The 18,325-nt window shown below is 40.2% G+C and overlaps 1 protein-coding gene across 1 annotated transcript in view; it reads right to left on the bottom strand.

Annotated features, from left to right (window-relative positions):
- sema3bl (sema domain, immunoglobulin domain (Ig), short basic domain, secreted, (semaphorin) 3bl) overlaps positions 1 to 17,508 on the bottom strand; it is a 79,878-nt gene extending 62,370 nt beyond the window's left edge. The window contains exon 1 of the mRNA XM_015967390.3: positions 17,210 to 17,508. Coding sequence (XP_015822876.1) covers positions 17,210 to 17,315 — 106 coding nt within the window. The 5' untranslated portion in view covers positions 17,316 to 17,508. The remainder of the gene's footprint in view (positions 1 to 17,209) is intronic.
- Between the last annotated feature and the right edge of the window lie 817 nt (positions 17,509 to 18,325).

Raw genomic sequence — 18,325 nt, 5'->3', positions numbered from 1 at the left:
AGGCGAACGCACGTTCCTCTGGAAGGACCACAGTCAGAATTGCTTCAGACAGCAGAAGCCTTTGATGCTTCAACATTAACTTCTGAAACCTGGAGATTTTCTTTTCCACATCAACTGTTTGATCAATTCATTCTCTCCTGTGTTACATCAGAGGAATGCAAATCAGATGCTTAACACATTTGGAGTGATTTTTTTTTACGTTTATGTTAATGAATAATACCTCAGTAAAGGAGATTTTACCGTCTGATCGGCAACACCAAGATCAGGATTTTGAACTAGTCTAATCGGGTTTACGGAGTTTACTCATTCACAAACAGAATTCAGACCCATAAACAGATCCCCGTGTGATGCCTTCGTCTCCTCCCCTCTGCCTTTAAATCACTCACTTATATACACATATTTCCCTCAGACCAAAACAAAAATGCAAGCACATAAACTGACGTTACACACAGACACTAAAAACAGCCAAACACAGAGGTGAGCCAACAGCTTCCATCTGCAGCTTGTTATCACTCTAGCAGCTCATCACTTCGCTGTGGAAACTTCACCTCACTCCGTCTCCTGCTGACTATTCATCTGCACCTCACATCCATCTATCTTTTTAACCTTTCTCTGCTCTCCATCATGCTCCGTTTATTCATCTTTCAAGTCCTCTCTCATTAGTTTTCCTCTCAAAGTCCTTTTTAAATCTTCGGTTTCATCTCTCGCGTCAGTCTGTCTTCCTGCCTTGATCTTTTGAAACTTGATCTTTTTCCGTTTTGCCTTTTTTTTTATCCATCCTGTGCCCACAGACCACTGCTGAAAAGTCCTGACAGCATCCATAGAGCAACATCTGTCTTCAACGTGTATCATTTCCCTGCAGGCAGTGGGTCGAGGCTGCATCGACAAACATCAAATGTGCCAAATCGAAGCATCTGGGCCCATCGTGTTGAACTTCTGTGTTTGCACCAAACAGCCACAACAACTGCAAGGATGTTGGTGCAATCTTTTAATGCACGCTCTGCTTAGTGAGCCTACAGATGTGGCTGTCACACTGATGAGAGACATGTGGACATCTTATTGACTGCCGCTGTTTATTTTTTACTCGACCTGGGAGCTAACACGATAGCTCTATCTCACAACCAATGAAACGTAATCAGTCTATAAGACTCAAAGAGTCATATGAACAAAGAATGACTCCAGAGACTTTTGTTCTGCACCAATGCAGTTGGAAATGTTTTCTCAGCTAATTTTAATTCAGAAAAGCTTTATTCTAATTATTTTTTATCAATTTGCTGGAAGTTGATATATTTGAGATTTCGGTCAGTGTTTTTACAGTGTTGTGACTTCCTCTAACCGTCAAAGATCATGAAGTTCAAGGTCTCCAGGGGCTCCAGACAGCATGTAGAGTAGAATATCAATCTTTCTGTTTCCAGTCTAGACTTTTTTTTTTTTTTGCACAGATCCCACTGGAAGATGAATAGATATGAGAAACCAAACGCTGCTCACAGAGTTTTCCTCGAAGGAGCCATAGCTGTTTTCAGGTTCTCTTTTTTTTGGGGGGGGGGGGGGGGGGCATCTGTGGTAAGAACCTCTGGTGTACTTGAAGGTCTAGTTGGAACAACTGGACCTTTCTTCGAGTCACTGATGAGGCCATCAAGGTCTCACAAGACCCTGACCCCTCCCTCTAATCAGCTCCCCGTTTGTGTTGTTGGTGCCAATGATCCCAACTGGTTCCCCTCACTAGTTTAGTGAAATATTGACCAAGTAAAAGATGAACAAATTTCCCAAATGTTCCTTAGAGGCAATGATACATTTTATTTAATTATCACGTGCCACCAAAAAGCTGAAAAATGAATGCATGTGCTTATTCGCAAAACACTGCATGAATCACTAGATGTACGTTGAGAACAAAAGGAGACATTCGGTGTAAAAGACTGAATTATCATCCACAAATCCAGTTGCTAAGAGATCACGTAGGATCTTGTGACACTGCATGAAATTATGCAAAATGTTAGTTTCAAAGATTAGAACAACATATGTAAGCCCTTTTTTTGCATCATCTTCAATGAAGAAACGTTTAGATGCATCACTGCAACACAGCCTCAGAGCACAATCAGTCCAGCTCCTACTCTGTGTGAAACGGTAACCCCCCAAGGCGCTTCACAACACACTCAGTAATTCACACGCTGGTGGGGAAGAGCTTCGATGTAGCTACAGCTGCCCTGGGGCACACTGACAGAGGCAAGGCCTGCCGAACACTGGCACCATTGGTCCCTCTGACCACCACTAGCAGGCAAAGCAGGTTAAGTGTCTTGCCCAAGGACACAACAGCAGCAATCTCTGGCCAGAGCCAGGATCAAACCTGCAACCTTCCAATTACTGGAAAACCTGCTCCTGAGCTACTGTTGTCCCATTGGGAAGATGTGGGAAATATGCTTTCAAATGAAATTTTGTGCATATTTTTTCTTTATTGCAGTCAAAAAGTCGCATTTAACCAGAGTCAAAGAGCATGAGGCTTATGCCAGGTTTAGTGTTCCTACAGTTTTTGACTCCAACAGGAAGGTCCCGTTTGTGCAGCCGTGACTGCCTCGACAATCCAGAGTTTGATGGATCTTCTAGCATTCATGGGAGGAATAATAATTTCCTTACTTAGAGTCAATTGTCTCCAGAGGTTTACTTTGTTATTCAGACCTTAACGTAACCTCCACTGTTCCTGATACAAATCAGTATTATTAACAAAGCAAACCGATGAAATGTCTACATGATAAATGTTTTGCTGTTTTCTAATTGTGTTTTCTGCCTCTGTGTGAACATCATTTTCATTTTCAGAATGCTGTTTGACCCCTACTTCTATCATTTCAAATGTATTGTTATATGTTGTTTTCTTAAAGAGTAAAACACGTAAATGTAAAAAAATAAGTTGCATCTGCTACAACTTAAAGCTGACATCTATGAATTTATTTATGAGTTATAATACTTGGTCGATGGCTGATATCAAACTCACTCAAACTGTTTTGCTCTAAATCCATCTCACATCAAGTGATTTCTGCAGTTTTATTCTTTAAATTTTCAGTAAGGAGTCATTTTAGTGCTCTGTCACTTTAAGACAACAAGCTGGAGTTGACCACGCCCTCCCATACCCTTGCTCAGGCTGCTATCTGCAGAGAAGCTCCGATATCTGGGAGGGCTCAGAGTAGAGCTAATACTCCAGCAGCAGCAGCAGCCCTCTTGCACGAGAGAGGTGGACCCCTGTTGTGACATCACAAACTTGGAGTCTTTGGACACTGTTTGTTTTAGGCACAAAATTCCTAAAAAATAAACACTAGCAGAAAACGGACTTATTTTTTCCACATTTGGGGTGTTTATAGAGGCAGTGGTGACCCACTTAGTAGAAAAATAACATGCAAAAGGTGAGTTTTGCACATTGTCTCCTTTAAGCTTTAGGCTAAAGTAGTGGATTCAAAATGTAACAAAATAACTTTAAAAATTTGTTTGTTTAAGGGCTAAATTTGTATTGCTGAAAACATTTTCCAGTAAATATTTATTATTTAAAGCTTGACAGTTATTATGCTTTATTAAGCACTTCTATATAAACCTTTAACTCTGAGAATGAGCTGGCATGACACAAAACATGTCAGGTTATTACCTTCATTATTCAATTAATGTGTCTAAAACATATGGGTTATGATAGATTTAATGTCCACATCTGTGTAAAAATACTAGTTTAATCAAACAAGAACACAACTTGAGAAGTCAATGAGTAACAAAAGACGCCCCTTAATCATAAACTGACATCTCTAATATACAAATTGGGCAGATTCACAGGGTAAGCCTGCTTAAACTGCAGGCGGGTTTATGCTCATGCATATATCTGCACACACACATGCATGATCGGTATCTGTGTTATTGTTGGCTCAGTAGGAGAGAAGGACACATCTGAAGCCTATTAGACCTCCTGCACCCCAAATGCATGGAAGACACACACACACACACACACACACACACACACACGCACGCACGCACACACACACACACACACACACACGCACACACACACACACACACACACACACACACACACACACACACACACACACACACACCATGAATAAATAAATCTCTGCGTCAGTCACATCTTTTCACCTCTGAGCTGACAAAACTCAGTTTCTGTAAATATTGCTCATTGACGTTTTATTTTCTTGAGCTCTGACACCCAAACACACTCTCACCGTTTCATTAGACTCATTACACCACCGGCAGACTTCCCAGGGTATCATTAGAGCTCGGCTGTATATTATTGCAGTGTCAAGTATTTCAGGAATCTGCTGCATGCACAAAAAAGCCGTCTCAGGTCTTCTCACCACTCCCATCACACCTCCTCCAGATCATCCTACTCAATGTTTTTTTTTTAAACTTTTTATTATTTTTTCTCCCTTACATTGTTTTTATTGTGCTCACCAGAGCAGAAATTAAATCTATAATTGTGTGTTAACCCTTAAAACTTTATAAGTTATTTATTTATTCAATAGAATAATCTTATATCTAAGCATTGACTATGAAGGTGAAGAATGAAAACACTTTATTTTAATGCCATCCACATCAATTTTCTTAGTAACTCCTTTCGAAGGGATGGATTCACGGCTTTTTGACCTCAGCAGACTTTGCTGTCATTGTTTAAACTTGCATGGATTCTTACTGGCAGACACACTGCAGGACAGATAAGTGATGACAGATTTAATCCTGGAATATCCTGCCAAATGGTTCCCGCTCCTCAGAGATGATAATTTCCTCTTGCAGCTCAAACTATAACTCACATGGGAATGTGATAACTAGATAAAAAGTTAGATAAGGATTGCTTCTTCTTCTCTTGGCTAACTTTTGTTCACCATTACATCATCTGTTTTTACTCTCACCAACTTTTAATTTTTTCTCTCTTGCATTTAGAGATTTAAAGCATCTCTTTGTGGTTTCAGAGCAGCTAACACAATTCCTGTTACTGGACCCTCCCTCTTGAGCCAATCAAAACACAGCAAAGGATGTTACCTCATCAAACGCTGAGCCTCACCCTCAGTTTGCCTCCATTTCAACATTTCTTTCTCCTTTTGTCTCTCATTTTTCTTCACTAATGGCAGTTTACAATTCCTTTATCCACATATTCTCTATTTTTTATCTTTTGCTTAATATCGTCTTTACTTTAAAAACCAAACTACTAAAACTCAACCACACCAACTCATCTCTTCGCACTTCTGTTTCTAATGCTCTTCTTTCCATCCCTTCATCAGTCCCTATTTAAATTCACGTTAAAGAAAAACCGATGCCTCATCATTCCCTGATTTTCTTCTTGGACTTCACTTTTCTAATTAACATCTTTACACACATCTGTCACCGCTTCGCTGTGTGATCTGAAGCCTCCATCTCCCTGTAAAACTCTCGTGTTGCAAACAGTTCAGCCAAATCTCCTTTGGACTCACACGGGTTTAACTGAAAACAGCACAGCACCTGCTGGTCAACCCATTTCCAGAAAATGTAGGGCTTTTTTTTTATTGCAACACAGCTTAAACCTGAAATTTGTTTTAACTTCTATTTTGTGCCTCCATTGTCCCAGTTAGAAAATGTAAACAAACCGATAAGTAGAGCATGATGGTATAGGAAGGAGTTTGTTGCTCACAAGTCTGAGTCATTTACAAAAGCGCTCTCGGTTTGGATTTTGAAAGCACATTGAAGTTTAAAGACCATGTTAATTTAGAATAGAATAGACTTTATTGATCCCACAGTGGGGAAATTCGCTTGTTCACTTGTTTGTTCTTACAATACATTTGCAGTGGTCTATGAAGGAATGCCTTGTGACTCAATCTTCAAAGAAAAGCTCTGGCGCTCCCGTTTCAAAAACTAGAAGCGAGCCAGAGCAGAGGGGGGCAGAATTTGGAATCTTATTTCCTGATATTTGGACATCTTAATTCTGATTGGACAGCAGCAGCAGCAGGACGCCGACTGTTTGTTTTGAGACATTTACCTTTTATCTCCACAAATAACACACACCTAAAGGACTTCTGCCATGTTGTGGAGTTGGTCATGCTAATAGTTAGCTTCTACTAGCTTAGCCATGCTCTACTCTCTCCTGGATGATAAATCAGCAACAGCCTTCCCTGCCACGAGCCAAGGTGGGTGAGTGAATGACAGTGTGACGTAGGTCTGAGCAACGTTTGTGATCCGAGCATTTCCCTGTCTATTTTCTATTAGCAGCAAATGCAGGACATAGGGGTATTAGACTAGTTTCACATTTGTCCTGCATGCTAAACAGTTCTTCAATGAACTTGGCCTTGAAGTGACTCTTGCTATGTAAGCAACACTGAAGACTTAAACGCTTTATTGCTTTCTAACTGGTTCAGTGGTTCTTGAGCCGTAAACTTGAGCATATTCATATGGGACAGCACTCTGCAGCCCTCTGCTGGCCATAAACTGCACCTAATGCTTTAGTGGCATGGGACGGTTCACTACAGAGGTCTCTTCCTACTTTACTGCCGCTTACCGCTAGGATGAAGGCTAGTAGTTAGCTTTTTAAGTTGGCTGGTTCTCAATAAAAAGCACAAGGAGAAGTTTGCTTTATGTTGACATAATGGTGGAGCCTTGAAATAAAAGGCTGAAAGAAATGTCTTTGGAGCAAAAGTGTGAACTAGGCAGGGGTGAATCCAGAGTGAACATTGGTGCAGCTTACACTCATTGGTTTCAGTTTCAAACCACCTAAAACATTAGCAAGCAAAGTCTTAACTTTATTTATTTCTGAATTGCCAATGATCATTTATGTTGTAGTTCCACTTTAAACCAGTAGGGGCAAAGCAGGAAACTAAACACATGAAATCGGTACCTCCTTATCCACACTCTGCTATATAATTGTCACAACACAGTCAAGACATTTGCTGTAAATCTGTTTGCTGCAGCTCCTGAGGAACCTATTGGTTGTTTTTTTAGAGCATTTGTCCCCATCTTAAATTCAAGGAGGTTCCCATCAACCCTGTCCTTTTTCTCCAACAACTTTGGCTCTCAGCAAAAACGCTAAACGGCAGAACAGTAAAACAACATGAAAAGACTCATCTTTGTTTCTTTGTGTTTGATTTTCCTGTTCACTTGATTTCTCTAGGAAAGTTCAGCATTAATATGTAATGCTTTCTTTTGTTTTAATGCAAGAAAAACTAACGTTAATCATCTTTCACAGTCAAAGAAACAGAGCTTTGAAAAACTGTTCCCATCTCCTGTTGGACTACTAATGCACACTGGCAGGACATCTATTCTCTCATATCCCAGCATGCACTTGGCCAAGATCAGCATTAGTTGTGCTTAGGACCAATACTTTTCTGTGATTTCTTAGAGGTTTCAGAAGCTTTAGGTGACTATGAACTACAAACATTTATGTCAGTGACATTAAAATTGTCCTTAGAACAAGTTACACAGGTTTCCAGTCCTCCTGCTGTCTGATTATTCTGACTTTAGCCAGCAGCTATTGGGACGATGAAGCTTATGAGCTCTTGGTGAGTCGCTCAGAAATTACACATCAATATGAAGGTCTTCAAGGCTTCTCGCGTGATTGCACACACGTCACGTTTTAAGAATAAAACTGCTTTGTTTAGTAAGCTTCAGACTTGGTTAAAGAACTTCAGTTTTCACTGTTTTGACATCAAAATTAAACATTCATGTTCGATACATGTCTTTACTGGAAAAGCTGCTAAACAGTGTTTGATGTCTGTGATTAAATGGTATCGAGTTTATGTGATACAACAAGATTTGTCAAAAGCTTTGCTGGTTCTAAAGGAGCTGTTTGCATTTAGTTGTGTGGAATTTCAAAATGTGCTTCAAGTTTCTTATTTTGTCTTCATTTGCAATGGACATTTCTTATTTACATTTAGTCCTGATCTTGAAATCTTATCCATCATTACCAGAACTCCAGTAATGGATGAATCCAAAGAAAATCGTGCCTTTTTTTCTGTAGGTCGAAAATTCCACTAACCTCACGCGTTTCATTAAAAATGTATTTGTTCAGGCTTTTAATTAGGCATTTGAAAGCAGACACAGGGAACTTCGGACAAATGATGAAAGGCTTGGAATCAAACACGTGTTATAGATTAAAGACACACTGGGACAAACAAGTGGTTTGAGTTTAAACACTTCAGACATCTGTGTGAAGCTGCCCTGGCCCTGCGGCAAAACATGAAATATAATATAAAATATAGCTGATGGATAAGACTTCTGTATAAGTTATGAAAACCATCTTCCAAAGTAACACCTTTAAATCAGATGTTTTTTTTCCTAATTTTATGCAATTTTCCAGTAAGTCATCATCAACCAGTCCAAGAAAAATCATTTTATATCAATGTCTTTTAAAACAAGTCATTCATTTTTCATAACCTCATTTAAAGAGGGTTTGTTGTATAAATCCTAGTAGCTGCAGATTTCACACGACAAGAGGTTCTAGTCCGAATGGATCTGAGCCTCCTGCCTGATGGGAGTGACTCGAAGAGACTGTTCTGGGTGAAACGGGTCTGCCGTGATCCGACCTGCACGCCTCAATATCCTGGAGGTGAGGATGGACTCGATGATTGCGGTGTAGAACTGCCTCATCGACTACTTTTAGGTTGAATATCTTCAGCTGCCTCAGGAAGTACATCCTCTGCTGGGCCTTTTTTGTGGTGAAGGTGATGGTGGGTTCCCACTTGAGGTCCTGGGTGATGGTGGTGCCCAGGAAGCGACAAGAGTCCACCATCGTGATGGGAGTGTCAGACAGGGTAATGGGGGAGTGGGGCTGTGTGCTTTTAAAGTCCACAACAACCTCCACGTTTAGCACCAGGTCGTTGTGGCTTCACCAGGACACCAGTCGTTCGATCTCCGTGCTGTAGGCAGAGATGAGTCCGACGACGGTGGTGTTGTCTGCAAACTTGATAAGCTTGACCGACTCTTGGGCCTAATTTTAATGTAAATCCACTAATGTGGATTTTGTTCCTTTCTTTTTAACCCTCTGGAGGCAGGCATTGCAGATTTGCAACGTTAAACCCTACCTGGTTACTCCCATCGACATATAAATATCATGAGCATTTTTTAACTCAGAAGTACCCCTGAAGGACTTAGTTGTTTGTTGTTTTATCAAAACTTATTTTGAGACTGAGAGGGTAAAACAAAATTGTTCCATCACTTGATTCTAGGAGCTTTATGTTTATGCAAAAATCAGGTAACTAAAAAGTATGCTCATCACTTGAAGACATTTGCAGCAGTATCTACTATGAATGAATGCTTTGTGAGTCATTGCAGACAAAACTCTTGCACTGCTGTTTCAGGAAGTAGAAGTTAAGGGGGGAGGCAGAAAACAGCAGGATTTAGAGTTTTACTCATTATTATTCATGACGTTCTGACATATCGCCTATGATTGGCTAACAAAAACGAGACTCCGCTTCCTCCATTCGCTTGGCAATGTTGATGTTTAATCTCCACAAATAACACAAGCCTGAAAGAGTTTTCCATGTTGTTGAGTTAAGGCTAATAGTTAGCTTATACTCTCTCCTGGAAGCTGAATCATGTTTTCCACAGTCCTAGCCAAGATGGGCGAGTTGGCAGCTAATGCAGGAAATAGGGGTAGAAGACCATTTTCACCTTCCGTCTGCACGTCCCCCCTCTCTACTGTCCACTCCTTGTTCCCTCCTCTCCATGATTGATGCCAAGTTGTTGTTGTTATTGTTGTTTTTAGCCTCATGGGCAACATGCCAATTATCACTTGTAAAGTCGCTTTGGACAAAAGCGTCTGCTAAATACATAAACATATGAAACTCAGAAAGACCGGTCATATTTCATAAAGAACAAGTACATGCATCTAAGTGAACCTCACCTAATGAGATAAAGATGTGGTGTTTGTTTGAATAAAGTCTAAAGATTTGCCATCTATGGATGCTTGGCCAATGTTTAGTTGTGGCGTTTAACCTCCTGTTTATAGAAGATGCTAGAGAATAGTGAGCTTTATAGAAGAAGACCTTTGAATGATGTATATCACTCCTCATCTTTCATGCCATAGTTTTAAACTAAGCCGTTTTGGTAACATCTTCAAAACACTCACACAAGTATGATCTGTTATGACTCAGAGTCGATGTTGGGAATGACTCTCAGCTGTTCTTATTGGCTTCCTCAGTTTCAAAGATTAAAGCTGACAAACTGATTTGCAGCTGCTATTCCGGTTTCTGTTGTTGCTGCCATCATCCTCTTTTCTCATCCAAGTTTAAAACAACAATAATAATAATAAATCCACAATTAGTCGCTATAAAGCTCTTATCGATATCAAATTCTGCTTTGACAGGCAAGAACAGGAATTTAGGGATACAAGTTTCTACTCTTGCAAACTTCTGAGATGGATTGCTTTCAAGAAGCTCCAACTGGTATGAGAGCCAAAAGAGACTCCAGCCTAATGAGAGCAGCTGGGGAGAAACCTGCTGCGTGTTTTGACAAATAAGGGTGTGGCAGAGTTGAAGAAGATTATATAAATACTTTTGAGGCCTTGAACCCTCTTTGGTCAGGGTCTGCTGCTGTGATTTGAAAGGTTCGTGTTAAAACAACCATCGTGCTGAGGATGTGGAGGTTGATTTTGGAGCCATCTCTGGTTAAACCACACACACACACATCAATCTAATCTTTATTTTAACACGTGAGATGAATAACAGCAGGTAGACATAAATATCTAGCAAAGAAAAGAAATAGAAGAACACGCCAGCTGTGTGCCTAAAACACACACACACACACACACACACACACACACACACACACACGCACACGCACACCCGTGCACGCGGTTCCTGTGTAAGCAGAGTACTCAGTAATCTACATGACAGACACTCAGAGCCACATTGTTGGGACTTGAACCCTCAACTTTCACTCCTCAAAGGAGACTAGTGTTCCTCGGGCCTCAGGTTAGCTACTCATCTTCCTGGATCCATCCATCCATCATTCCTGCACCACTGTTATATCCGTCTCCACTCCTTCAGCCTCCTATCTTTTCTTGTCTCGTCTTTTTTAATCCATTTATCTCTCCACCACGACCTCCTCTTTATCTACACCCTGCTGGTATTTCCATCTTGTCTGAGGCTCCTCTTTCACTCTCCTCCTCTAAATTAAGACCTTGTTGGATCCATCACTCTCCACTTCCTCTACACTATAACAGATCTTTCATTCATCCGTTGCCTCTTTTGTCTTATCTCCGAAACTCCTCTCTTTCATGGGCATTCTCTCTCTCACAGCTCACTGGTTCCTGCCAACATTGGAGGCACATGCTTTAATTCATGGCCCAGTCCTTGTTGAAGAAGTTAAGCCTTGTAGGACCTGTGAACTTTGACCTTTCAGGATGCTGGTGCCGTGTTTATCGAGACGTGCTTCGCACCGACACTAAGCTCTTTAAGTCAAGCAGGAGTTTATCAGACTGGCCTTGAACCATCGAGGGTGTGTTGTGGTGTGACATTTATCTTCTGGGATTAACTAGAAGGTGTTTATCAAAAGGTAGTCAGATCACTTTATTTATACTTTCACAGCATCAGTCTGTTTTAAAACGGGTAACAGCTGAAGATGCATTCGATAAACCTTTAGGGCTTTTCCCAGTGGCAGATCTATGTGAGGAGGGGGATGTGGAGGGGCCATAATATTTATAGGGGGCCAAGTATTCGTCCAACATCTTTATACAAGACCTCATGCTGGAAATTTATTTTTGGCTCATTTGCATCACTAGTGTTTGGACTTGGAATTGCATTCACCTATGTTCAGATTTTACATATGTTCAACTCATCGTGCAAATGACAGATGAGTGACAGGACGAGGGCACTTCAGGGAGCCAATCAGATTTCAGCATGGGCCAATTCTCCTGTGACACTGTCTCGACAACTACTAAAGGCCTTTTGCTGTTTAAACAGTTACAACTTGCAATGTACTGATCATTTGCTTTTTTTTAAATAATTAATTCTCAAACAGGAAAAAACAACAATTTTATGATCTGTGATGTAGGGAAAAATACCAAAGTATGAACAACAACTCACTAAAATGGACTTGAAGCTCTAATTAAAAGGAGGTTGCATCCAAGTAACAGCAGGTGGCCTATTCTATCTTTCACAAAAATCTGCAACTACAAATAAAGCCATTTATGAAGATAATGATGAAATCTCTGGTACTGGATGTGCAATCATTATCAGAGATAGATATTTTAGAGATCTGATGCAACACAAGAGCTCAAGAAATGCAAAGACCCAAAATCTATTTTGTCAAGTTAGTTTTTAAAGCAGCAGAGTTGTTTTTTTTTTTTACTTTAGAGTGTTCCTTTTTATACTGGTTTCAGTGATTATCGAGCCATAAACCTGAACAACTTCACATCAGATAGCATCCTGTAGCCTCCCGCTGGCTAGAAACTGCACTTAATGCTTTTGTGGCACGGGTAGGTTCACTAGTGGGAGGTCTCTACCTGCTTTACGACATTAACCGTTTACATTTCCAGTAGCTAATAGAGTGAACATCAGCTTGGCCTACAATCTGAGATAGCTAGAGGAGGCTACAAAATCACGGACTTATGGTGGCCTGGCTTTGTTGCTACTGGACTTGTAAGTAATAATGATTCATTTTTTGTCTAACAGTGTGAATTTTTTTTATTTAGTACTGGCACTTGTTAGCATTAACTCGTTAGCACTAGCTACAGCGGGCTGCTGCGGAGTTGTTTATGACAGATGTAATTCTGTTTTCAACCAGTAGGAGGGAGAAGTGGGGAAACTTCTTTAGTTTTGCTTTGAAACATAACAAATTGGAAAGTTGTGCTTAATAAAAACATTGCAATATATTAGTGTTCAAAACCATCTGTATTAGTTGATTTTAAAGGCACTTTTTTCCACTTATGTGAGAGAAGGGAACCACAAAAAATACACTTAATTTTTTTAGTTGATTTTAAGTCTTTATGCCAAGTTTTGTGCCTCATTTAATTTTTTTCATACACATGAGAAGTTGCCTGCAGAAACATTTGTGCTTTATCAGCATGACAAGTTCTGGTTCAGTGCCAAACAAAAATCTAATCAACAAGACTTGTTTCACCTGTTTCCATAAGTTCTTGAACTTTTTTCAGGTGGTATGTGAGCTTTCTTTTATTCTCTATATTCACTTTCTTTAACCCCTTTTTCCTACGGGTTGTTGGAAGCTGCTGCTTCCCTCCTGCTGAGTGCTAGGGGACACCCTGGACAGGTCACCAGTTCCAATTAAAATTCTGAGTAGCCAAAAAAACCAAACATGGTTAACTATTTCTTCTTCTTCTCCTTCATGCAACTATATTTTGCCCCAGCTTCCATTTAAGATGTCCTATCCGACTCCATGTTTATCTTCACCTCCTCAGCTCACACACAATTACGGTCAGTGCTCCTTTTCTGTCTGTTGCTGATATCTCCATCTGCAGCCAGTCAAACGTGAAAAATACTGCTGACACGCCACAAAACGGACACACCAAGGCAATCAGATGTCTACATCATGTGCACAAACTTCATTTGTGGCTGCCAGAGTGCCACAAGCAATTAAAACAAACACATTCCATCAGTTCGGTTGACACAGATGTTTCTCAGATGAACAAATGCAATCAAACACACATTTTACTCCTACTCAACAAAATTCTACAAGTCAGTGCTTCACAGACGTGCAGACACAGCACAACAGAAATCCTCAGATTGTCTCAAGTCTTTATACACGCTTTTTCACATGATGCATATAGATTCAAGTAAGTTGTCACAGTTCCAACTGTTCATCCATCATTTACTCTTTAAACACACAGATATCTATTTTTAAATGTTTGAAAGTGTATTCATTGAAAAAGTAAGAAACAATCATATTGCATGTTTGGAATAAATTTGTTTCTCCCTAAATGTTTAAGATCAGTTATTCGTTTTGCCAATGAAGTCAGGTTAGCATCAACTCTTAGTCCCCTGCTGTCATGAACAGGAACTACATGGAAGGCTATTTTATGTAATACTTTTTTAACCAGGTTACCAGTTTCTCTTGAACCAGTCAGCCAAAGGGACATCCCCTTGGCCAATTAGCCAGGGCGCATGATCAATCGGGTCGCAGTGACAGGACGCTCACACTGTGACAGATTTTCGTTGTGGATAGCTTTTTGTCCTAGATTATGACAGAATATATCATAATGACCACATTGTGCAACAATAAAGGAAAACACAGAACAGAAATGACAAACCTAACAAAAGTCCACTAAATGAATGACAACTAAGAACTACAGAGAAATAATTGATAGATTTTACGTAATATTAAATAATTAATGCATTTGTGAGGAGAGCGATTCAACCGAAACTGTATTTGGGATTTTATTTTGAAATGTGACGGCCGGAAGTATGTGTGCATTTTATGTTGAAATGTGTCCCGGGCATGCGTGAATTTATTTTGAAATAGTACAATCGGATGTATGTTTGCCATTTTATTTTGAAATGTATCCCGTGCATTTCCCATCCTGACGGTCCTGACAGTGGAGGTCTGCAGCCAGGTGCTCTTGGCTTCTCTAAGGGGTGTCTAAACTTCTGATGTATGTATGTGTATTGATATAAACCCACTAAAACAACACAAACAATATTGGCTTCATCTGGAAGTTCAAGACATGATCATCTTTAGTAACAAATCAACTTTTACTTCACAAATATGTCATTTTGCTCATATTAGTTATTTTAACCAATAGACAATTGATTACTTATTACAGCAAAATTTTATGGACATGATTATTTCCTGATTGACTAAATCCTCCAGCATCCATTCTGCTTCTTCAGAAAGAGTGAAACGGCCTCATTAACTTGCCATCCAGACCACGTTTCTCTCCTGTGTTATTTAAATTTTATTTATGATATGAGTTTCAGACTAAATCAGAGGCTGGGGAGCTCGTCAGCTGAACTTGAGAAATGCTGGAGGATTTGTTATGAATAAGGCGTAAAAGATGGATGAAGATGGATGAGAACAGACAAAAGAGCTGGAAGATGACAGGAGGAGAGCCACCCTACATTCCTTTATGTCTGGAGTTCTGGTCTGACTCCGTGTGACGGTTAACTCTGCTCCAATATGGAACAATGAGCTCGGCTCTGTATATGTATCTGGCCACTGCCAAGTGGGAAAACAAACACATTAATTCACAGGCTGTAAGCAAAAACAAGCAGACCCTTTCTGGATGCAGGACTATGAGGAGAGCATTTGAGGTTTCAAGTGCCCCCTGACTTCAACATTCATGTGTGTGTGTGTGTGTGTGTGTGTGTGTGTGTGTGTGTGTGTGTGTGTGTGTGTGTGTGTGTGTGTGTGTGTGTGTGATGAAGCAGGCAGAGAAACACCAGGGGTGATGACAGCAGACTAGAAAGAACACATGTGCCTGCATGGTTCTGAGGTAAAACATCCTTCTTCCTGCTTGAATTCTCCCACTAATTGATTGAAATTAGATAATGACGGCTTTTCCTTCCGCTAAATTACATCTACATCCTCCTGATAGTACAAACAGCCTCAGGCTTTCTGAGGATAATGATGACAGAGGAGGCTGATAGGTGAAGAGATGTACAAACTAATGTGGGATTAAAAAGTAAGAATTGGGAAGAAAGATTTACTCAAAAAGATACAGAAAATGAGGGTCAACTCATACGGGAAAATATGTAAAAGAAGGCGAACTGTGAGGTCAAGTTGGAGGTCAGTGAGGCAGGAAACAGAGACAATCTTAGAATCTTAAAGGCAGAGTTCTTCCCACACTCCTCGTCATGCACGAGTGTTTCTGTTCGCAAGTGAGAACAATAAAGTTTTATCTGGAGCAAAAATACTTGCTGAGAGGTTTCTCCACTTTGTATAGAGTCACCTTAACAGGATCCTCAACATATTAGGAAGCCAGATGTAACACAATAAACATGGTGGCCATGTCCTAAAAACTGTAAACAGCAACAGGAAGATAAAGATCTTTGTAGAATAAGAGAGAAATTATTCAAATAAGGATTTTCTATGACCTCAAAACTCAAATGTGTTGGAAATGTAACAAAATCCAAACACTAATGTCAATGAAAACTCATCAGATTGCCTTCACCTGTTATCAAAATACAAATAAAAACATCAAATAAACCCTAAATAACATAAACTGTTCAAAACTGGTTTGAAGTTGGTGATAAAATTACATTTTATGTTTCAATTCAACTGATTCCCTTTGAAATAATGCTGCACCTTAAACAATCAATTATCTAATCTTGTATAGGAGGTGACGGTTTAAAATCCACCCAAAAGAAATGTTCTTAAAATTGTATTAAGAATTCCTCAACCCCCCAAGCTGCTTTACAATCAGTCACAATCACACTAACAAGCTGCAGATGAGCTCTTTTCTCATAAAGTTTTATTTAATGCCAATACAGACGGACTCCTCTTGATTTTAGATTTCAGCTGTTTATAAACTGTGATAAAGTTTTCTCATTTCGTCATGCCTCCAGTACCAGTAACTGGTTTATTTCCAGTCCAGCCAGGAAGGCCAAAAAGCCTCACATTGTGACTTTTCTCTTGAACGGGAGGAAATCCTGCGAGATATCCAGCCAATGATAATTGCAGATACGCTTTGGGCTAAACTGTGAAACAATGAGTCTGGTTTGGAAACAGCAGTCAACATCACTTTATGCACACTTCTTTACTGGCTCATTATCTCTGGAATGAGTCATAGCCGAAAACTGGGAAGGGTGTGAACTGGTGAAAACATACCTGTCGAAGGCAATTGTTCAGATTTTATGGTTAAATAATTAAAATCATGACAGTATGATTGAAGAGTTTAAAAGATGATGAAGTTACACTCTCTAGGAATTAGGCCGTTACTAATAAAACTGTTAATGAGACGGTCGCACCCCGGTGTGTGTTTCACCGCAGAGATGAACCTCCGCCAACATCTCCTCCGGCTGCGCACCCTGCCTGCGCGCCCCCGTAAACCCCAGAAACAGTAGCCAAAACAACGACCCGGATTAAACGCTTCCAGCTTGACCACCGCGAAGGGAAAAAAGCCCAAAAGGAAAACAAGAGCAGGCGCTAAATGGAAGAGTTCACGCAGGAAAACAAACTTCTACTGAACTAGGAATAGATATTTCTCATTCTCACCTGATGGTTAAAAGTGATAAACACAACCACCTGCGCACGCGCGCGAGCGCGCAGTCGTGATGAGCATCTGTGTAGGGATGGATTAGATTATTACCTTTATAGGTGAGTCTCAGGCGTGGCACGTTTATCTTGCTTGCTGAAGAAATGGAAGCGATGAGAAGCGCGACTATATTGATGAAGAAAGGTGTAAATCCCCTCATTATGTTATTTCTGCTGTTTTATTTATGCAAATTTAAACTATAAAATCCAAATAAAATAAAATAAAAACTTATTTGATCATTCTCATCACGGTTCCGGTGTTAAGAGTTTGGCCATCCCCTGCGCGCGTAAACGGATTCCTCTTTGCTGCTCTGCTGAGGCTGGTGAGCAAATCCACACACATTCGCCTCTAAATGGTTCAGCAGTTCACTTCCAGCAGCAGCCCGACAGTACACCACGCCTTTTCGAGAGAGAGAGAGAGAGAGAGAGAGAGAGAGAGAGAGAGAGAGAGAGAGAGAGAGAGAGAGAGAGAGAGAGAGAGAGAGAGAGAGAGGCTTGATCCTCCTTTACGCACAGCACTCCGCACCTGGTGGAGCGCGGGCGCGAGTTCATTATTTGGAGACAAACGGCAAACTCCCTGGAAACAATTTTACAGATAATTACAGGGAAACTGGTTTAAATTACTAACCACTTTCTCTTATTAATACATCAAAGGTTTTACTAGTTTCCAGAATTAGCTTCTCCAAAAAACAAATTGGTGATTTTATTGTTAATATTTGACATTAAAAGCTCCTGAGCCCCTTCACTTTGTACAACGTCCCCTGCTTTCCACTGAATTCTGGGAATTTTGAAAAACCTTTCCTGTTCAGATTCTTACTTTTTATTAGATGAATTATGACTGTTTTTCTTAAGTTATAGTTTTGTGATCAATAGAACATGTTTATGAAGTTCTTAGCACTAAATTTCCCTCACATAATACAATTTCAGCTGTTTTATTCTGGACATTTTCAGTTCTTTCCAGATTGAGTCATTTCAGGGCTCTGTCTCTTTAAGAAGACAAGCTGGAGCTGGCGACGCCCATCAGTCACCCATTCAGTTTGCCTTAAGCTGAGAGGCTCTGATATCTGGGAGGGACTCATAAGCCCCCTTCAGACAGGCCATGAAAAACGGAAATGTTCGGAACTCTGTCCGTAAGACCTTTGTGTCTGAATACAAACATCCGAAAAACGTT

The sequence above is a fragment of the Nothobranchius furzeri genome, chromosome 15 (assembly GCF_043380555.1).
Source record: "Nothobranchius furzeri strain GRZ-AD chromosome 15, NfurGRZ-RIMD1, whole genome shotgun sequence".
NCBI classification, from domain to species: domain Eukaryota; kingdom Metazoa; phylum Chordata; class Actinopteri; order Cyprinodontiformes; family Nothobranchiidae; genus Nothobranchius; species Nothobranchius furzeri.
Note: the sequence above shows the minus strand (reverse complement) of the source record. Positions and strands in the feature narration are given on the sequence as shown.